The sequence below is a fragment of the Bombus fervidus genome, chromosome 11, assembly GCF_041682495.2.
Source record: "Bombus fervidus isolate BK054 chromosome 11, iyBomFerv1, whole genome shotgun sequence".
Taxonomy (NCBI): domain Eukaryota; kingdom Metazoa; phylum Arthropoda; class Insecta; order Hymenoptera; family Apidae; genus Bombus; species Bombus fervidus.
This window is the reverse complement of record NC_091527.1, coordinates 7,343,190-7,366,196: the sequence shown is the minus strand read 5'-3', so window position 1 is coordinate 7,366,196 and position 23,007 is coordinate 7,343,190. Positions and strand designations below refer to the sequence as shown.

The window sequence follows — 23,007 nt, the reverse complement described above, 5'->3', positions numbered from 1 at the left end:
CAAAGCGTTTCGCCGTGGAAATCCCGCTGCGAGAAAAATTATGAATCGTCATCTTGAGGCAAATTCTTTCGAAAAGCTTTCGGAAAGTTTCAAAGCGCTGCGACAAAGGCAAAAGGAACAGAAGGAAGCGCCAAGGGGCCAGCTAGTGGAGTAGAGCCTCTTTTGCTCACGGAACTCGTAGAAATATAGACTTTGAAAGAGATAGAGACAAGACTGGAACCGCGAACGAGAAGGGGACGAGAGACGAAAAGAAGTTGAAGAAAGGAGGTTCGAAGGCAAGGAAAGTAGATAGAGTCGCTAGAGAGCGAAGAAACGCGAGAAAAGGAGAAATATAGAGAACTGGTCCGGCGTTGGACTATGAAAACCATCGTGCCGCGTCCTCCTTAATTTTTCGCCACGGGTCACGAAGCCGCGCTCCTTCATGATCCTCGAACAATCTCCCCGAAAAGAAGGAAAAAGATCTCGAAGCCTCTCTCCTCTATTCTTGCCGCGTCATATTGTTCCGCCACTTTTTCGACTTTTTCTCCGCCACGACTTTATGCAGCCTCTCTCGACGACCGCTCATTGTTACCCCGCTCTTCTTGTCACATTTGGGGGAGTGCGTTTGCTCGCGGGCTCGCGATCGTCGTGCTTTGAATATCGAATATCGGCCTTTTCGCCTCGGGGCCACGCATGAAAAACATCTCTGCTTCGGTGAAGAAGATCCTCGAGTTTCGTTGGTCCGAAGTTATTTGCGGGAGGACGTGTTAGAGAATTGAAATTTTCCCAAGAGTTACTCTTTGGAATAAAAATCTTGCTCGTCTTGCAGTAGCTGCGACGCTCAGTGCGCATCTGCGTCAAATTTATGCCTCGAGTTTCTCAGGTTTCAACGGTTTCACTTTATAGAGAGACGACAAAAAGCGAAAACAATTTTACGCAGCTGGATTCCAATAGGCAGATTCGACGGATATTCGAGAATTATTGTTACGGTCGAACGTAATTCTGCAGCGCTTCCATCTCTTTCCACCGTGTAGTTTCTGTTCTTTTGCTTGCAAACATGCTAGAAAGCAGAGCATCTGACACGGCCAATGTAAACGTACGCGCGCACACACGAGCAACCAGAGCGGTTATGCAAATGGAGACTCGAAGCATCACCACCCTTCGCGTATATTCGTACTTTGCTCGCTGGGTAAACACGCGCTTTTTCCCACCCTCCGATCTCCACGCTCCGAGCGAGGGTAAACGTCTTCTTTGCTATCATACGGAGCGAAGTAAACTTTTTAATTTACTTTCTGACCTTTGCGCCGTACGACCACGATCGATGAAAGAAATTTTGCAGAAACGATTCTGACGACCTTTCACGATCAAGCACGTACATCAATCCTCCGTCGTCTATAGGATGTTCTCTGAAACTGTTAGGTATCGCACGTGCAAGGATATCGATGAAGATCCATAAAAGCATCCGAGTGTGCTTATAAAATGTGTAAAACCTCTTTCACAAATCTCTATAACGAAGGTGGTATCTTGGAACTTCTTTTCGCGCCGAAGATGAGTAGGCGTTCGTTATTAATAGCTCTAAATATTTCTCAGTCTGCCTTAGAAAACTGCTTGCACCCGACGAGACAGCTTCTCGCTCCGAGTTAAAAACTGATCTATTTGTTCGTCTATGTACACGTACTTTCCTCGGGGAAACTTTTTTAATCCACTTTCCGATATTGCTCGACGTTCGCGCAAACGGGCCGACGGTTTTTTCGCTGTCGGCTTAACAAATACTCCGGTACGGTTACCCTTCGGCAACTTTCCGCGTGGTAACCTTCCTACGTTTCGCGTGCGTCTTCTTAAACCGTCTTTGAACTCGCGCAGCTTTAGAAAAGCTTCGTCTTTTGATTTTCAAACGTCTGAACAATCGCTAAACTCTCGCCGCGAAGACGGACACGTTGAGCACGTCCTGCGATTGTCATACATTTTGCAAGAAAATCGTACAGGGAGAAAATTAGAGAAATTTCTAACGGGAAATTAGACAGAGACTCACCTATCGTGCGCTGCTTCCTCCAGACAAGTTATAACCAACTCAAAGTCGTTCAGCTTCTTCTTACTCAGGACGCTCTTCAAGTGTCCGGCCAACTTTTGCGCTTCATCCGCGGGGAACTCTTGGCCGAGAAGCGACGTGATTCTCACGAGCTTGACACTCTCATTTCCAGCTAGGGCTTCGAAAAAGTCGTCCAGGTATCTAGGATCGGAGCCTCTTTCCACTTGGAACACCACCTCGAGGGCCTCGAGGGTGCAAGCCGGGCTCTCAAGGATTCTCGCCCACCCTTCGAGTTCCAAAGGCGAAGTGTGGACCAGCGGCGCTGGAGGTCTCTCGTTGGGCGCGGGACCAAATCCCGGGCCTGCACCGACCAATCTACACACGGCGGAAATGTTTCCATCCGAGGCACCGGCTGCTTTCAGCAACGAGAAGACTGCTCTGGGTGGCACCTCCAGCGGACACAATTGGTTTAATATTAAATGCGTCTTGGGTCCCAGTAGACCAGCCAAATGGCTGATGATTCCTGATGGCAATCCCTCCAACTCCCTTCGAAGAATATTGGCGTATTGAGCTACTGAGGTTAAGTAGTAAGCTGCCAGGAATTCGGCTACGGCCATGTGAATCGGTGTGTACAGGTCTGGTTTTCGTCGTTGTCCGAAAATCAATCCTTTGGTCAGGAATCCCAGTCTGGTAACTTCTATACCTCCACCTCTAGCTCTGAGTTCAGCCTCGGTATAGCAGCACCTGCCCTCCCTGAGCGCAGCCAAAGACACTTTTCCAAAATCCTCCAGTCGTTTTCTGCAATGACCAGGAATTTCCTCGTTGTAAGGTACCGGTGGATCGAGGCTCCTCTTCACGATACACTTGACGGCTGCTTGAACCAGCGCGCTGGTTTCCGTTGGTAAACTTCCAGAGTCCTGAGAAACGAGAGAGCAAGCTTTAAGCGTCGACATTTTTACGAGCTCTCGGAGCTCTTGTGCTGCGTCGAATACGCAGACAACGCGAGACCGTTTTTATGGCGCCCGGTAACGAATCGGATCGGTCGTTCAACTACTTGTTCACGATTTTTCCGTGAACTTTAAACGTCCCCTTCACCGCTCTATGACTATCCTATCTTTTTTTCGCCAACTTTATTCTGTTTCCTTTACCTGGTAGAGACAGCAGAGCATAATCCAGCCGAGAGGATGCTGACCAAGCTGCTTGACGGCCTGTGGTTGTACGTTCAGCGCTTCGAGGAACTCGCAAGCCTTCTCTGCGATGTCGTTGTGAATGAAATACGCCACGCAGAGCCTCTCGACGTGGGGCCACTCAAGTCCAGCCAGATGGATCCTCCTTTGAACTAGCGGCGACAGTACACTGGAGTTGCTGGGCGAGCAAGTGACCAGGATCCTCGCGTCGGGGAACAAACGTCCCTCGAGAAGGTCTATAGCATCGCCTAGGGACGCTCTGCCCCCTACACACTCGTCGTATCCGTCAAGGATAAATAGCACACGATCCTCCATTAAATGCAGCGTGCGCCATACTTGCGCGACCGCGTCGCCGATGGCTGCTGTCCTTGGGAATAATTCCCGAGCCAAGTAATTGAGCACAGGACTGCCTCGAAGTTCACGGAGGGGGACGATGAACGCCAGAGCCGGACTATCGCCTTGTATCGCCCACTGGTGAAGAAGGCGGAGGCAAAGGGTCGTTCTTCCGCTTCCGGGGCCTCCTTCAATGGCCACGCGGCGGGGCGCTTCTGATACCGTGCCATCGCTCAACTAAAACAGTGGATACAATTAATCGATCGATTATCCGTATATTTCTGTCTTGACAAAATTCATTTGCTATTTTCCCTACATCCGACTAAGATTCAGTTAGGTTTGATACTGCGCGACCACTTAATCGAGACGTAGATGACGCTCGATCGAGTACCGATACCAATTTGACAAAATTCGTTTCTTCTGGATGTAATGGACGCAAGAAATTGCATTTCTATCGGGTTCCTGTTACAACGGTCGAATAGAATTGTATTTGACTTGCATCTGCTAAATGATAGATGTGGTTGAAGTTAGCAAAATTACAGATAGACGCGGTTCTGATTGAGAGAAACGGTCGATCCATCGAATAGGATTAGTGGTTCACGCGAGAGGTTCCAACTTCTAATTGGTAACCAGTTGGAAGTGGGGAAACCGAGGAGTATCCGAGAAACTGGTCACGAAGTTGCTAACTTTTCTTCTTACCACTGGTCCGCTTATCTATCCTCGGCGTACGAACTTCCGGTATACAAACTGTTCGTGATTCGTCGTGCCTTTCATTTCGTTCTCTTTAACTTCTATCTCGAACAGAGATAAAAGGCAAACTTATCTGCCTGTGAGACTGATCTTCGGCTAAGTCTTCGACGATCACCAAGCTTCCATCCCCTTTTTTCCAGACACCTCGATGACGTTAACGAGACTTGGAGATTTTCAACTGCCACGTGGCACGATGTCCGACACGAATCGATAAAATGGAAAAGCAAATTTCCCATATAACGATGGAACTATTCTCTGCACGGCCTAGAAACGGATTTAATCAGCGTCTGACAAAATTGTTTTTCGCGCAGCGCTTTGTGCACGCGGCCATTGTTCCGGGGATGCGCGTGCCATGGCAATAAAGGGAGAAAGTCGTTTGTTCCGTAATGCCGTAACAATTGCTAGTCTGCCGATCGATCACGCGATGAGCTACCCTTTGTAGGGCAGGAACTTGCTTACGGGACCGATTATCAGAGGACAGAATCGCGTGCTTCGAGTTCCATCATCGTTCATCGACTATCGATTAGAAATCTCTCCCGATTGTTTACCGATCTGACTCGATCGTTCATCACTGTTTACGAGCTCGTTAACCCTGCTATTTGTGTTGTATTAAACCGTATCATTGTCACGTAATGTACTTGAAAGTTGTACGGAATAGTTTGGAAAAGTAGACAATATATCAATTTCACAAAAGACAGAGAGATAGTTGCGAAAAGGTTTTGCATTATGGTTTAGTGCCACGCCCTCGTTATCGGTGAACGTCATCCCAGCTTGTCCTAGATTATAAAGGGCTCTATGATCATGGTACCCTGCTATGTAGCTCCTTCACCGCAGGAGGCTGTCGGCCCGAGCTATTATCCCGTGATTCTAGTCCCTTTACGGTCTGTTGCTTGAATCTTCTCATCCCCTTCGAAGTAGATCATACGATCTGCTGTATATTATTATTTGATGCCTCTCTCGTTTCAACGGATACTATATCCCCGAGGCTGGCTGTATTCTAATGCTCGCTTCAGCTGTTCAGTTTGAACGGGTGGCTAGGTCTACCCTGTGATTTCATCGAGCCTTCCACTTCTACTATTTCAGCAGAACGGTGTTCGACCGTAGCCTCCTTATCTCTACGGTCTTTATAGTCTCTCAGACCTCCCGTAGCCTGTTATTGCGAGTCCTCCATTGCCGAGGGTTTTGGGATTCTTGACTTGCCGTGCTTTATTGACCGGCTATTTCCATCAACGCCAGTGAACCTCGTGATTTCAGCTCGTCTAATCTGTTTATTTAGCCAGCTTCAGTATAGTTTGCCGCTTCTAATCGAGATAGTGTTGCATTCACTGATACTATAGCTCCGTTAGATCTTGTATTTTGTGCTTTGGATGTGACCATAGTTGGTAAACAAACAAATTCGAATTACAAACAAGACCACTTGCAACGTAGACGGACCGCTGAAGAATGTAAATAAACAAATATCGAATTTCGATCCAGACGAAACAAAGTACTAGGTTGTTTGCTCTGGTACTTTCGCTGTAATGTACAATCGTTCGCACGAACTATAATTTTCTAAAATTACTGGGATACTTTTTCAACTACATCGTATTTTCAATGCATTTCGAACTTAGAGTTTTCCGTTATTGTTCTATACCTAGTCAATAAAATTAGAAGTTACGCTAAAATCATGGCCAAAAGGATACACTGAATAGCAAATCTGTTATTTTGTCGTACGTGTTTCGCTCGTTCTTTACGATCGCGTGTCCGTAAATAAGCGTCGAGATGGTCTAGCAACAGTACTCTTCACTTGTACGAGCAAAAAGGAGGCAACAGATGAAAGACGAAGGGAACAATATCTTCGTTTTACTGTTCCGAACGCGAGTCCCGGATGAAGAAGCTATTGGCGCGAATAGGCGTGTTTAGAGACGTCCGTGGCAAGCATCGAGACAAAGAAATTACTTCCAGCTGGCCGGATCGGAGAGCGTTCGTCGCTGCGCTTGTCTCGGGCGCCCGGGAAAATGGAAATAATATTCCGACAGACGAACGTTGAGGGCTGGAACGTCGGTGATTCGGAAAGACGTTCTTCAAGACGGCGCTTCGCGACGTAAACGCGCTCATTATGGCGCCGTGCATTCTTTGCACGCGGGCACGCGATAAATTCTACGCTTTAGTGGAATTTATCGACCCAATAATTCTTCCCTTTCATTGCTTACAGCAATGCTGACTCGATAAATTGAACTGAAGATTCTAAATCGGAAAAAGGAAGAATTCGATTCTCGTTAACTAAACGATTAGTCTTCAGCTTTTAATTTCGTTTCATTTCTTTCTGCGTTTTTATACCGTGCTGTATTGAAGTAAAGAAAGAAACTCGCTGAACAGGGTCAGAAGAGCTTTAAAAGCTTGTCCCTTCAACGATCCGTTTGTTCTCCCTGGCACGTTTGTCGACTGCACGGCACGAATTCGTTCGTGTTTGGAGGGTATATCGGGCTTGCACAACCTTGACGTGGCCATGTGTCTGCCGTCACAGTCTGTTCTCGCGTTCTCGCGATACCGAGCCTCGAATGGCACGGTTACGAGGCTCATTTTTCCACGTGCACGTTTCCAGGTGACGTGGCGCATTGTTTGCGTTTCCTGGCTCCGTTACACGCTCGCGTTATCGACCTCTTCAACGTCGGATGCTGCGAAACGACACACAGAACTGTTTGTGAAAAGAGTAATTTCATCGTCAGAATGATCTATCGAGGCCGGGGTCGCGACGCTTTTCGTCTCGAATAGCTTACATCTTCTTCGCGAATTTTTTTCCTTTGACATTCTTGCAGTAGCATTTTCGTTCGATGCCTCTATCGGTACGATATAATGCGCGGTATTTACACAATAACAGTGAACGAGAAAGTAGAAGATTTATCACACCGAGGTATTACAGGCCGAAGTGAAACTTGAAAAATCGAGAGCTACGTCTTTGAAGAACACGTGTCTCTATGTACCTGCAGCGTAACAACTTGCTTAATTACAGATCGGTTCATACCCGAAGATTCTAACAATTCTGTAACACGAAATTGCGAAAGCTTCGAATCTCTGATTAGCCAAGACGGTTACATTTATTAATTGCGACGCCTGATGAACGAAGCGAGCGTAATACACCTGCTCTCTCCTATCATATCCAGCTAGTTTTCTTCTCAATCCTGCGAAACAGCCGATCAATACCGTCTATTATCCGTACGTCGAACGAAACTGCCATTCTGAAAACAGATCATAAAATAGTCGCACGTGTCCCATTTAGACCTCACGTTTTTCCAGCCACGCAGGTCGGCTCTCCGAAAGATCGAAACAGATAGAGCGACACTGAGATCTTTCGGTTCCACTCGAATACGTACATATATCCGCAAGATAAGGAGATTCCGAGGCGGACGGATACATTGTGGCTTCGATAAATCTTTGGTTCGCGGTGCTGCCGGCAGATACTGCCGGTATTAAGGCCGGGAAGATTGAGATGTTAAGCGGATGGCTGAGTCGGTCGCCTCCGCTATTTCCACGTTGGATACGTTCTCGTGCCGTGTGTACAAGTTTCCTTGTAAATTGACAGGCTGGCTCCGGTGATCGATGCTTCGGCTGTCGTTCACGCCTACGACCGTGCCGCTTTGATTGCAGTTTGCCGAAAGCCCAAGGGGCCTTGTCGAAACGCCTGCAGGCGGAGACGTTGTATCGATTGAATTAAATATGGTGGAACAGTTTCGCTACTCTGAGAGTCTCGAGGTTTAACTCAAGTTGATTTAGCAGGAATGACGTTTAAAAGAAATTCGAGTTTTTCGTCCTAGAAATTATTTTGTTTGATTGAACGAAGCTCGCGTAGGATGAGATCGAAGTACAGGCGAAATTAAAATGGTCCATTGAGATCGAAGCTCGATTACCGAGCGTCCTTCGAGGCACAAAAGTAGGCGGTGTTCGCGTGCTTTGTCAGAAGTTGTCAGCGTCGTCTGGTTAAAAAGCCTTTCGAGAAATGTTAACGAAGCGAAGCTTGGCCATCTTATCGAGCCACGACAGAACAATGCCTCGTTACGCCAGAACCGGACGAGTGATCGCGCGCTTCTTCACGATTTTGTTCGCCGCATTTTCGAGGCGCGATTAAAACCTTCTTTATTCGAGAACCGAAGGAGCTATGCCTCTGCGACGATACTCTCGACTTGATTCGACTTCATGTTATTATCGGAAACGACATCGGAAAGAGTTCGAGTGGGCCACCGTCTTCGAGTGGGCCACCGTCGTCGGCTGTTCAACTCCTTTCGAGGACGTTTCACCTTATTCTCTCTCACCCAGTTGGGAAACGCTTCTCGACCCTTCCAACTTGCAAGAAACGAGATTGTCTAATTTCTCCTTTCAGGCGGTTTCTTTAGTTGCGTTGAAAATCTCGGTTCGGGAATATTTCTTCCTCGATCTCACGCGAGCTTCCACTCTCTCTCTCTCTCTCTCTCTCTCTCTCTCTTGAAAATCCTTTTTATCATCTCCGTCTGCACTTGTCCGAGGAAAGCACTTTTTGCGCGGTAGGAATGTCCGAGATTCTTCTCTAATTGCCAGTCCTTTGCCCGTTTCACGATCAACGTTTACTCTGCCCTAGATTGCTCCGTCAAACACACAGTTTATTTTCTATCGATGTCTCGATAATATCTCGATGTTTCACTGCAGTACAATTACCTTCTCCATCGGATACTTGACTTCTAAATTCCGTGCAGAAGGGATTTTCGATGGTACGAGACAGGAACGAAGGCTCTTTGTTCGATTGTTCAAGAATTCCCTTGATCAGCAGGTGAAACGTATCGAAACTTCCTACGTGAAACGACGGCTTTGCCCGGAGAGAATTCATCTTTCATGGTAACAAACATCGACAGACATAGCACGGCGGTTCCCAGTCAATTCACGATGGTTCGTCGAAAATCCAGAAGGACGGCTCTCCTTCTGTTTCATCCTCTTCTTAGAGCGATTTAACCCGACTCCATCGCTTCGCTCCATCTTCCTCCGTTTTGTTTTTAGACGCAATCCGTGTCGCTCGCTCGAGACGGACGCTAGAATGCAACATCGACTTGGATATCAGTGCCGGACCCGTGAACGAAGGAACTCGAAAAGAAACGGATTTCCTGGATCGGAGTAAAACGTGGAAATACGACTAGAGATAATTTTACAACGTTTGTCCTTTTTTCCTTTAATACCTATTTTGTCTGCCGTGTCGAAGTTAAAGAAACGATTTTAATTTCTTTGATTTTTTGATCTTAAACGCAGACTAAATGACAGAGTAAGAGGAAAAACAACGGAGTGGAAGTTTGCCGCGATTCGTCAAGGAAATTCGACAACGTGAAACTTAGACAGCGAGGGATGCGGATAGGTAACTTGGCTTTCACATATCGCGAAGTTACCGCGGAAAGTTTTAGCGTTCGACGGAGAAAATCGTGGTTGCATCGCCGGCTGTCCGTGTAACTTGACTTTCGCAATTACGTAGTCGATATCATGCAAATGTACAGCGGGCGGCGGTGCTACCCTGTCGAATACGATTGACGTAGAATGTCATCGTCTCTGCATTCGGAAAACTTGCTCGCAACTCTACAAAAATGATATAGCCTCGCCGTGGCATTTATACATTCCCTTGTTTCGAATACTTGATTTGAATTTTATTTAAATTTCCGAGCATCCCCAGCGAGAAAAAGATTAAAAAGTTAGAATCGCGCGGGAGGACGAACCGAGGTAGATAATTCAAGTTCTACGCGTTACAACGACAAACTTGCAGGATTCTTCTTATCAGAAATTTCCTCCCAAGGGATTCCTTTGCTTCCTGTTTCCCCTTCCCGAACGTCCATCGCGGTAGAGTCCGCGAGAAGTTTTACGACCGACGTCAACAACCGGTACGTCGCGTCACCAGAGACGAAGTAGTTTCCGCGGGATGATTTATAGCACTCACCCTAACCGGGGCGAAGATCTGGTCGGGCTTGATGTTCTCGAGCCTGTGCTCCTGCTCGCCTTTGTGCAGCAGCTGCAGGTGCGGTTGAAAGTGCGCCGGACAAAGGGTGCCAAGTGGAAGAGGCGACGCCCATGCCGGCAAATGGGGTGGATCACGAGTGCCTAGCTCCCTGTAGAAGGACTTCAGGAATCTGCAAGTACCAAGTTCGCTGTGTTTAACCGGCCGACCACGTGGAGGAACGCCACTCCACGAATTTGCTTAATTCCGCAAGCATCACTGGCTAATGGAATGTTGGCACAACGCCGATGACCGTTTCGCGTCGCTGTTGCATCGAATACAAACCAAATATGGTCGAATGTGATTCTTGAATTACATCGATCCACCGAAGGGATTGGAAGATGTTGATTTTGGTTGAATCGAAAGGGATTTCAAGCGTATCGTCTAACTATGAAGAAAAACAGTCTCTTGAATAAATGCGAAACTTCGTAGTATCGTTTTTTACTTTAAACGATAAGCAGTAACTGTCTTCCATCTAAAGTTAGTATACGCGTGCTTATAGAGAGGAGTTGGAAAATTCAGGAAAGATTAACACGCTTCGGCTTAGCCTCGACGGGGTTTTATCATTTTATCGATTTGCAAGCCAAACCAGGGATAAGAAGCCGTCTGGCAGACTCATTTAATTCTACTTTAAACTCCTGGCCGACGACAAACTGCTTTCGAAAGCTGCCGCGCGTTCTTCTTGCTCAACTTTTTACAGCGTCCCACTAAAATTCCAATTAATTCGAGTTACGAGGCGGGACGCGGCGTTACAGTGGATCGCTTATCGGGTGACTGGTTAATTTCCCAGGCGACGAAACCGTAGTCTCGCTAAGTGGCAACTTCGCGTTGAATGATGCATTCGTTGTACCCAGGTAAGATTGATGATCTCACGCGGAGCCCATAGCAGGCTGATCAAGCGTGGAGAAAGGATTGGACAAGGATAGGGACGGGGATAGGGTTTTACTGCTTCCGGACGATTTCCCCGACAGGAACAGTCTGCAATTTTATGGGCTCGCCCTGCTGGGACGCAGGTGGCCCCGTTCAATGACGATTACCTTCTTATTTATATTATTACCTATCCGTTTTATTGTTTGCGAGCATTGTAAATTCTGTTTCGATCGGAGTTACGATTTAAAAATTGCACTTCATTTACATCCGATTATAGTTCTCCTTATATTCCATTCATTTACTTACTTATGAATCAACTGGAATAAATAAGAAACAAATATTCCACCCCATTAGTGTATCCCAAGGATATGGAACATCTCGCAGAATATCCTTACAGGGTCCAGCAGGCAGTGGTGAAATAAACATTTTTCACGTCTCATTGGCCAGCAGAAGGTTAAACGATAGCGGTGTCTCTGGGGAAAAAGAAAAAGGAGAAGAAAAAGCGAACTGACCTTAACAGTCTTCCCAGGGGATCCCTTTCCGGGGACGGCGGACCTCCGATTCCACTTCCGGCGCCGAGTCTTCGCGAGGACGCACGTGCGCTCGATATGTATGCAGCCGGTGCAGGGGGCGGGCTGCAGGGTGGACAACAAACAGGGCTGCTACCCCCTGGGGTCGAGAGGGTATAACTCCTCTCCAATTCCTGAAACAAAAGAAGAGAAAAGCCGCTTTAGTAGGTCCCTCCGACTGCTCGCCCCTTTTTGTCCTAGCTGCCAGTGTCGTTTCAATATGGTGCCGTTTTATCACGCGTTTCTATTGCCTGCTACGCGCCGCAGAAACCATCGGTTCTGCGGACTATCCCGGATAAATAAATGTCGTTGGAAATTTATCTCCCCTGGCGTCAATTTTTCCTTCTTTTTTACGAGCCTTTCTTGGCGAGTAAGGTCGAAGGTGTCTGGTTATCGTTGCTAGATTAAAGAGGACGTATAGCGTTCGTTATTGGAAATATCAGGAAGCAGCAAGGGTCAAGGGTGAGCGAAATTTCCCTCTCGAAAGCGGAAGACTAATGGCAGAAGCTTGCGAGCAAGCCCGAGCCAACACGTGGCTCATCGACGCTGACCGAACGCAATCGATTATCCAACTGCTGAATCATCGCTGGTGAAAGCGCCACGATTAACGATTTCAAGCATCGATTATTGTTAACAAACTAACAACCGCACAGGATGTGACGTTTTGTCGGATAAGATTGGATAAATCGAGCCGAAGAGCCGATGGAATCTCTGAATATAAATTACCGAATATATTATATTTCCAGTTATACGAAATTGTTCAACTGTTCTTTGTGAATCAAAGAAAATGTAAAGGAGCGTCATGTATAAGTGTTTCGATAAAAGTGCTACACAGTTTTATTGAGAAACGAATTCATTAGGTGGAGTGGGAACGAACGATAATCGTCGGTGTGTCCTGCGGCATACGAGTACGTTGCCGCGTTCTTTATCCGGAACGGTTTTGTTCCCGAGAGAAGTCGAGAAATCGTGCGGTCACGTCGGCGATCAACGTGAGAGTAAAAAAGAGCTTACGGTTAGCGATAGTGGCCGCCTTTCAATCGTAACGCTTCTCGTCGGCTACGTGACCGAAGATAAGTTGATCAGAACGGAGGAAAATCGAGAACGACGACCGACGTCCGTTTCGCTTTTTCCCGTTGCGGCTTTTATCCGGAGACCAATTTTCTTCTCGCACCGCAAAGACACGCTGTAACGCGCATTCCACCCCGTCGATTTTCCCCTTTCTTTCATCGCGCCTTCTTTCGTCTTTCTTTCTTTTCTTGCCCGGACCTACTTCTATCGATATCGATTGGTAAACGCTCCTCGAAGAACGAACCACAAGGACAAAGTACAAGACAGATCCATCATCCAATTTGTTTTTTGTCCCATGTCACCAGATCACCCTCTCTCTCTTTCTCTCTATTTCAGAACAACTTTCGATCTCGCCGATTTTTACTATAGAATAAGGTTACAACACGCATTTATCTCTTTATTTATTTACTTAGGTGTTCTACATAATATTAATAATAGTTGGATGCGTTCCATACTACTAATTCTAGAATTATATAAACAATTCTAAATTGTCTAATGTTCCAATTATGATATTAACTGATATAGTAATTTCAAACAGATACACAGTCTTTATTCTATCGTTCTCAAAAGAAACGTAAAGTTCTAATCATCGAGACAAATACGCGAGTTGCGAATCGCCAGACGTGTTTCCTTGATGTACAACGCGATGTTATCATTTTTTCCGAGGACGCGCGTACAAAAAGCGAGTAGCAGGATGAACCAACATGCAAGAGAGGAGTAAAAAGTGTATGATCAAACAGCCGAATAACTCTAGAAGATGCGCGTAGGACTATAGGAGCGCGTATGCATTTGTTTGCCCAAAGAGAAGTCGAACGACGAAACGATAAAAAAAGGACGACTTATCGAATCAGCGCATAGAATGTGTTCGTCTGCTCGAATGGAACAGGGTCGACGCGGTTTAACTGTTTCGTCGCTGGTCTGGTTCGATCATGGACTACTTTTCTGCCAGCTTGAACGAAGATATGGCACGCGGCCGTTTCGCAGGTACCGATAAAAATGCGCATTGAGAGGGTCGCGAATCACCGGCGCAACTTTCGGGTCAAGCCCAAGCACCAGGATGCAATTACGGAGATAACGAACTGCATTCACGGCGTTTCTATTAAAAAACTGTAAAGACTTTTAATTAAATGCACGCGAAAACGGAAGCTCGGTCGCAGCGTTGACGTTTATTCCTGCGTACAATTTTAACGAGTATTGCAGTATAGTGAAAACAATTAAAGTTGAATATTCTATTCAGATTAGATTTGCTCGATTATCCTCGAATCGAGGCTGATCAACGTTGATCGACGCCGTTTGGAAAGACTGCGCTAGCACGGGCTCGATAATTAAACCCTTTAATCGCATTATTCTTGGTTATTAATCCCGTTCAGTGTGGTAGCTTTCTATAACGACTTCCGTCGAGCCGCAACGTTGATCGATCAAACTAAATAATGGAGCTTTGTGGGATCTTTCCTCTGCAGTTTCCAACAGATCGGATAATACGCTGGACGAATTTAATCCGTAAAAATCAGTCTGCTATTTCTTTGTATTCTCTCGAGCTTTTTAATACAAGAAAAACACGGGTCACTGGAAGGATAAAATTTCAAGCGAGGTATTTTTGTTCCACTACGTAAATGTTTCCACTAGGTTCTTTGATTATCGGTTTGCAAGTCGATTGTCCCTTTCGCCGATTCACCGAGCCACACAGGGAGATCGAACGATGTTCCGACTGTGTGTCGACTATTGCCTTCTCCTCGACTTTTTGTCGCATCTGCCGCAGAGCCGCAACTCGTCCCAAGCGGTTCGCTTCCTCCTGACCTCGATATCCCGCAGACTTTTCCTTTCAGACTTATCTCGAAAGCTCAGTTTATTCCAGGACCGTGAATAATCCTGTGGAACTCGGCAACAACGTGAAAAATTGCGCTCCCCTTATTTACTTTACATCCCACGCTTGATCCGCGGCTCCTTCCTTGCTACGGAAATTCCATTAACTTTCCGACCTTCAGCTAGGATCTTTGAAACGCCCCACGTATCGCTCGTCATCGAGAATTCCCTGGCAAAAATTCCCCTTTTTCACGCTGGTTTCTCGTCTTTGCGAGTAAATATCGGCCGACTCGCGGAACGTCATTGGCAGATAACACACGGCTTGTTCCAGAACAATGGCTCGAAAACTGTCTCGGCTGGAAGCTCCGCGACGCAGTCAGAACAGGCGAATGGTAAGAGACGACGGGGTGAAGATCTTCGAGAAAGCCAGCGGCATTAATTCGAGGTAATTTCTGCTGCAGACGACAAAGGGCTTCCGTGCGTTCGCCGAAGACGCGCGTCGCGTTGGTTGGGCGCGGACAAAGGGTTTCCCTTCGAGGATTACGGGAATCACGCGTCTTCGTGCTTGTTAACGGTATACCTTATACGGAGTGCTATACGTCGCAGGTAACTGCGGGGCAAATACGTCATTACGACGCTTCGGTCTCGAACGATGCCGCAGGAGAAACGCCGAGTGTTTCTGATGGAGCGCCCTCGATTGTCTTTGCCGGGGGACTTGCAGCAATTTACAATTAAAGTCGCGCCCGGGAAAACCGTTTCACTGCAACGTTCAACCATCTTTCAGTATCGAGAAACTCGGTCCTGATGCTTGATGAATCTTCGAGCTTGGTGTTTCACGTACGTTCGCGAAACACGGGGGATTGACTCTACAGAGAAAATGTTGTTTGTGGCGTATCCTTTTAATGTTTTGTAATATCCTGTTGTATAATACAAATTTACAAGTATCGATCGTCATGATTACGCGTTGCTACCGATAAGTTCACGTTCAAACGATACTTTCGACGCGAGACTCGACGTTTAACGTTACGGTTTGGAAAGAAATTGCAGCAATTTCGGGAAGGTTTAAAATTGTCTGATATTTTACGGAGCCATCGGTGTAAATTGAATGAAGGCATCGGCTTCGCCGAAGGTTGGCTCGTCCATTCGCCCCGAGGGTGTATTAAGAGCTTTCTTCGCGGGGTTGCGAGCACGATCGCTTCGGGGAACGATTAAATCCTGGTCAGACTACGATGTCCCACCGTGTTTCGTGGATTAATTAATTTACGAGGAAGCCGAGTGTTCCAATAAAATTTAGGCAAACTTGAGTACGCTTGTATTAACTTTGACATCTCTAAAGTAAATAGTTACGTTACACAGAGTTCCTGATGTTATTTCGCGTTAGCCAGGGCAAACGTTGGTCAAGAGGTTACATCGCAAAATGGAAATTTTCTAAAGTCACGTTCGCCAAGTCGTGAATTTCGCTTATTTTACAAAATTGTTCCGCTTAAACGTTCGAATACGATTACAGGTGAAAATCGTTGTGTAAAATCCTTTTAGCAGATTTTGGAAAATCTATAGATTCACGTGCGAGGCGACTTTCCTTGTTTGAAGAATGATTTTGGAATCGTCATTAATAACAGGCGTCTGCCGGTTGTTAATTTTTCATTTCCGGCTGGCAGGGGTTCCGGTCAAATAATAGCGTGCTTCGTGCCAGCTATTTCGTTCGTTGTCGACGCTCGGAAAATTGAATTACAAGTGTAATTGTAATTTCAGTTGGTAATCGTGTTGAATGATTCGAAATCGCCACGCGATTCCACGCGGATGAAATAAAGATCGCAGCCGGGTAATTAACAGCACTTTGAATGCGATCGATGCGACGAAATACCGACGATTAATCATCCTGAACAATTTAATATTCAATCCGACAGTACGTAATACTCGCTAAAAATTGCCTACCACGACAGACGAGTCCTCTTCAGGGGATTACGACGCGTATTAAGCTATAAACGTTGCTTCAAATATCCACTTCATAAACCCTTCTTTGCTAATGACAGTATGAAAACGGTTATTACCTACGGTGGTAAAATTGCCAGTTTATTCGACCGAAAATTAAAGCTCTGTGCGTCTATTCGCCGTGCCATTTATCTACTAAACCAAACCGCCCTTGTTTATCTATACCACTCCACTTTGCCGAGAATTACGTTCATCGAATCAACGATATACCGCATCGTTCCGGTATAGTTAAGTAATTAACCATTTTCCGGGAATACATTTTACGTGTGGAACAAAAGATGATCTTGTTGCAAGGAGGAGAACAATGTGGTTTTGCGAAGCAGACACAATGCTGCGAGGAAAATTATGGCGATGTACTATAGCATGAATCACCTATTAAAATCGTCGAGGATGGTAACAAAAGGGTAGTGGCGGGCAAGGGGAATCCAAGGGGGTTGAAATCGATGGATGAGCGCGTCAAGGGAACACGACGATCCGATCCCGAGGAATCTCTCTCCTCCTACGTGTTAAAGTTCCATCACCGGCGGAAGTTAATTTAATCCTGATCCAATTAAACCGGATATAACGCTAAGCCTGTTGGTGGGTGCAGTTGGCCGCGTGCAGTTAACGTGCCGATGCTGGCCGTGCCAGTTAACCACTGCGTAAATTGGAAATTGGCCTCGCCGTCCAATAAATATCGGATTAGCCAATAAATCGGACGGAAAACGACGATGCGTTATATCGTCGGGGTACAACGGGGGAGAAAAGGGATGAATCGACGTCGGTGCCGTTTCTGCGCGATGGGGGACCAATTTCATCTCCGAATTTCGCGCGTTGAATCGCGCGGTTTTAGCTTCCCTGATTTTAATAGGTCATCTGCTCTAGCAATATTGTCAGGCGATTGGCAACGGTAGAATTTTGCATAACACGTTTTCCAGCGTCAGACATTTGTGTAACGTGACGAAAAAATTGCATGAATATCCATAAAACTGTTTCAGACGGAATTTGTGTACGGTACTATAATAGAATATTCAGGCTTATCAACAGAACGGACAACTGACTCTTTAAATATTTAATACGAGTCTGTTTCAAACATCACCGCCACAGTCGCAATGCTCGAGTATCGTTGCGCTGCTAATGAAATTTCAAGACGCGTGTATACGATAATATAATAGAACGTAAGATATAGACAAAAATTTTCTACGATTGTTTGAGTGCTTTTACCGAGTTATTTTATTCTCTGGCGTTGTACGAGATTCCATTGTATTCGGAGACGAGCGTAAAATGTTACGTATATGAAATTACGATTGAGAAAATCGAGTTTGGAGTAACCTACTTTCGAAAGGAAACTCGCAAGAAGCATAGTATATAAATATTGCGATAAGAAGGTGCGAGAATCTGACGTGCTTCATAAAATTCCTTTTTCAATGGTTCCTGGATACCAGGCCGCGAACTCACAGATTTACAGACCGATAGAAAAAAGCAGCTCGATACGCGGACTATTTATTATCTACGACGTTAGCATCGATTCTTTCGGCACGAAGGGGCAAGCGGGTCGCGTAACCCACTTCCGGGATTTAAAGTATTTTTCAGAACGAATCTCGATTTACGCCGGGTCGTATCAGACTCGATTTATACAGCTAAGCGTCGAGCAGCCCTTGGTTATGGCAACGTTACGCAAAATTCGCGTGGATACGGCTACATCGGGAATATACCAGTCTGAAAGTTCTCTTCGAGCTTTATAAAGTTACTTATGAAGTAAGTTGTGTTTTTACGAGGGCAACACGCCGCGACAACATTTGCTGCACGTAACCCTTGTGCCAGACGTGCTACGTGCTCATTTTCTGTAAATGCACGTTGCCGAGTGTTTAAACAAACGTCGTTAGCTTTAATTGCACACTCGAGATCAGTTTCTCAGTGATTGTCAATTACGGAGCTGATTAATTCTTCTTAATAGTTTCTTGCATCCAATTTCTGTCGTATTTTCGAATATTACATCGTTATAAATGTTGCAAATAAGTATTCAGACTACAGCGGTTTACAAAAGTATTTGGACATTTACCATAGAAATTATGTACACTGTGTGTGTCGTATAAAACATTTTGAACTTTCTTCGCGCTGTAACAAGTCATTTTCCGCATTTGTTAGAATTTAATCTTAAAGTTAAGATAAATAATCTGTGGAAGACACGATGTTTATGTTAAAATAATATTCAGTGATATTTATTAAACAGAACTACAGAACCAAATGTATATAAGCGAGTGATATAATAAACAACGTATTCAAGAATTGTTGATTGTTGTTACTCTCAGACTAGACCTAGGTAGTGACCCATGATCCCTTAAATATTTTGAACCCCACTCTCTATACAGTAATGAGTATGACCTGTGTAAGTATCCCGTTCAAATGCCTGTGTGGGTGTCTGTGTAAGAGTATTGTGCCTATGCGTGTAATATCGTCGTATTCCAACAGTATTGAGTCTGACTTCATCTGAGTCTAATGAGTCACGACTATATGGATGAAGTTTGAAACCAATCTGCAAGCGCTAAAGATGGTTCACAAGGTGAATAATAATTGACTTTTGAGTTTAAACGCTTTTGCGGTCCCTATGAAGTATACATTTGCACTAAATATCATGTAACTTGTATAGAAATTGTAATATCTGTTTCAAACTTCACCAAAACGTCCATGACAACCGGGTCTCGTTACAGTGTAAAATGTAATTTGAAAATGTTTCGCATAGCACACGTAATATATTCATAAACGATTATATATTCATAAAAGTTTCTAGTAGTTCTCGAATACTTTCACGAGCTACTGTATGCGTTTCCAAAACGAATGCCATTCTTTTTGCTAACAGTCTCTCGTAGTAAAATTCCTTGTTCGACAGTCGATCGATGGGCCTGGGATGTCTTTGTCGTCGGGTCTCGCGAACTGTTTTTCGAGCGCGAGCTTTCGTTCTGACGCATCTCTGCTCGCGTTCCTTCTCCATTCGTCAAACTGCACGTATGCACAGGTGATACGTGTATTCGTGTACGTTGGCAAGCAACTGGCGGATACGTGTATGTGATTTAGAAACACTGGTATTTATGCACTGTCGAGACATTGAGCTGGCCAAGCTGCGAGCCATCCGAAAGAAACGGCATTTTTCAACGTCGCGGAAACAAATGAGCCGCGATACAGGCCCACCCACGTTCCCTATACTCGAACTGGTCGTGCAAGCACGAAAAACACGACCCTCCGCTTCGCGATCAACGCTAACTTCGCACTAACGCGTTATTGACTGCGAAACGAGAATCGATTGCCTCTAATTTGTTTCCATTCGTCGAATAAATTCCACCGTAGGAAAGAGATTAAGCTTATATTATTAGAAATTTTATCAAAAATTTCGCAACAAACGAATCACAAATTACTCGTACGTGTAGTAAACATTTTAGAAACGAACTTATTCGTTTAAATTTAGTCGAAATTTACAAACAATGAATCATTTTATTGTCGCATTCGATGTAAAATCATCAGATCATAAATAGATCTATTGTAACCTGTAACTTGTTAATTCATTAATATTATTAATTAGTAAATTATACAAACCTACAAACCTACAAACTACATCCAACAAATAGAACGTTGAAACTGCCTAAACGATAGAGTATCTCCATCACACGCAATCCAAATTGCCTCTAAATTTTGACAAATATCACGGATAAGGGACGAAAGTCTCTGAAAAATTGCTGATATCCTTAATAGTATAAGTAGTCGAATGAAGGGAAAAATAGCGACTCTTCCGTAGGTTTTATCGCGAGCGTAACAATCGTGTTACACACGAACGTAACTGCTAGCGTCGTTTACTTGTAACCGAATCCCTGTGCATTCCTCGATTCACGAGCCATTCGGTTGGCTCACATAATTTCGTAGCAGCTGAGCACGCGGTCGTAAATATCGTTTAAAACGCCGCGGGAATCTATTCCTTTATCGGAAATTGGGACAAAGTCGTTGAAATAATTTTTCAGCGTAAGATACATCGCCGTTCCACTGATAAAATTCTCCCACATCTTTTCGAATTAAATATCCTCCGCGGTGGAGATTCATCGTAGTGTCCTTGGTACACGTCGTTGTTAATAGAAAATGCAAGAGGAACCGGATATCTTGGAATCAAAGAAACAACGACAGAGATTGCTTCTTCCTTCGTTTCTCGAGGAGCAAGTGGGAAGGGAACGGAGAGATGGCGAGGATGGCAGGAAAAAGGAGTAATTAAAGAAAGATCGCAGTTGAAATTATTACAGGACAATTCGATTAAGCGGCAACTCCTCCGTACTCGGAGATGGAGTCTTCGAAATTAGCGTTAACGAGTACGACAATAAGACGATTTTAATTATATCGGAGAAAGGGTTGGGAGACGACGACGTTCTCTTCGATTTCTCGCGATCAAGTGGTAGAGATAATAAAGTATCGTCCTTCCCTTCCTCGGGTTTTCTTTCTCCCATGAATTGTTCCAAGATTTACTGACGCGATTCTTTCTTCTGGCGCAGCCTCGGTCTTTAATGAAGATCCGCTTTTCGCGCCGTCGGCGAAGGAACAGAGATTACGCGGAAAACGTGCGGGATATTAATCGAGAATCGGACGCGAACAAACGATCGCAATTACGTGAACATCGTGGAGCAAAGGCCGATAAGATCGCGGGCAACCAGTTCGGTCGTTATTCGTCGAAAAAAGTCGAAGGAACCAGAGGTCGATACTTGGAGCCACGGTTCGTACGCTTTCTCAAGGTATAAAGGAATTCTCGGTTTGCTTCCTTTCGATTAAATCACGCTGGAGCTGAGTGTAAATTTTGCCGAGCGTGCTCGTATCACTTTACAACTTTCATCGCGATATACGAAATTAATACGCGCTGAGAGAAAGAAGAAGAGAGAGAGATGCCTGTGCCGATTCGCGCTTCCGAATCGCAATGCAATAATCGCGAAAACAGGTCGTGCCGGCAATAAAGAGCGAACACGTACGGTCGACCGATTACCATTGATTGGTTGCAATTTACAAGGGAGTCGTGATTTTGAATAATAAAAATATTAGCAGAGAATCGGTGGAATCGCTCGTTGTCGATGCGATCTTCCCCTCCTTCTGTTTGCATCCCCTGGAATAATGGCCCGTAAAGCGGTCGTATGACAAACACACCGATCGCTTCGCGATTTGATCGTCGTTATTATCGTAAATTTGCAACCGGCCGGTGCGAGGTGCCCGAAATTCGGAGGCCATTAAATAGTGGGCGTAAATCGGTCGCCTCTCGTCCCTCGTCATCGTGAAGCCTGTCGCGTTCCGCCAATATTTCGGGGCTCGTGAGTTCGACGTTCGGTACAGAGCATTGCCGACCCTTTCTCCACACCTTGCCGCTCTCTAAATATTCATGAACAATCTTGCGGTAATCCGCCTCGTTGTGACGTGATTCGATGCATCCGAGACACGCGTAGGCGTTCGTCCTCGCGCTTCGAAGCCTCGTCCGGCACTGTAATTGTCCGTGGGACGTGATCGAAAGACCAACGTTTACAGTTCCAAGACAACACGCTTTTCCATCTCACACTTTGATACATAGGGATTTTTCAGTTTTTTATTCTTTACACCATTTTTCTCTTCCTTTCTATGAAACGTGAAAAACTTTACACCCGTCGATTCCACTTTAAGAACGGAAGCTACAGCACACGGTACAACGAAGAGGTTTTCCATTTGAAACGCGTTACATTTCCGCATTTCATTATAGTCAACTTGCCGGCTCCTTTACTATGCGTATGAAAGCTCATCTTTCTTCGAGCAAGTACCTACCTACGTTCGATATTTACTTTTTACGAAAGCTCTTTCTCGCGTACACCCATGTAATAACCCTTTGCAACCAGGTCACGGAATTTTCTCCTCCGTACACACAGCCTCCACATCCTTCGACTACAACGGAGGCAAAGCTGTACATTACACCGGAGGAAAGGAGCTTCGTATTTTCCGCCAGACATCTTCTCGCGTGAATCTTACCCAAGGAGAAGCTAACCTAATGGACGAGCAAGCTCGAGCTCGCGAACCTGCAAGCACATTTTCACATACGTGGAAAACGCACTCTGCGTTCGCTTTATGCACCGGAGTGTAACTCGACGCACGTAACCTTGATTTCTCGAAAGTTCTATGGCATCTTCTCCCTCTTTGCTTATTAAGAAGCACTTCGCAAAAGCTCGTGCCGCATGAAAATGGATCTAGTTTGCCTGCGTAACCTGTTTGGCTTCAACTCGGTAGATGCACCATATTGTGTATTCTATTGTACGTTATATAGGTGGAAATGTCACAGTAGCAACGAGAAGGCGAATTAAACACGCGCGGAGTTCGAGCTTTGAAGAAGTATCTTCCGTGAGATTCGAAACTTTTGGCCGGAAGACATGCCGGAAAACCGGGAAACTTTCAGAAAGTTGAGCGTGTCGATGTACGAACGACTATGAC

General features: G+C 45.4%; 1 protein-coding gene across 6 annotated transcripts in view; it reads right to left on the bottom strand.

Moving 5' to 3' along the window:
* Window positions 1–23,007, bottom strand: part of LOC139992478 (uncharacterized) — a 164,415-nt gene that overhangs the window by 31,057 nt on the left and 110,351 nt on the right. For all 6 annotated transcript variants that reach the window (XM_072013343.1, XM_072013338.1, XM_072013344.1 and 3 more), the window contains exons 4-7: window positions 11,641–11,831; window positions 10,202–10,391; window positions 3,157–3,765; window positions 2,012–2,925 (exon numbers count right to left, since the gene is read on the bottom strand). In XM_072013343.1, the coding sequence (XP_071869444.1) occupies window positions 2,012–2,925; window positions 3,157–3,765; window positions 10,202–10,391; window positions 11,641–11,831 (1,904 nt within the window). The remainder of the gene's footprint in view (window positions 1–2,011; window positions 2,926–3,156; window positions 3,766–10,201; window positions 10,392–11,640; window positions 11,832–23,007) is intronic.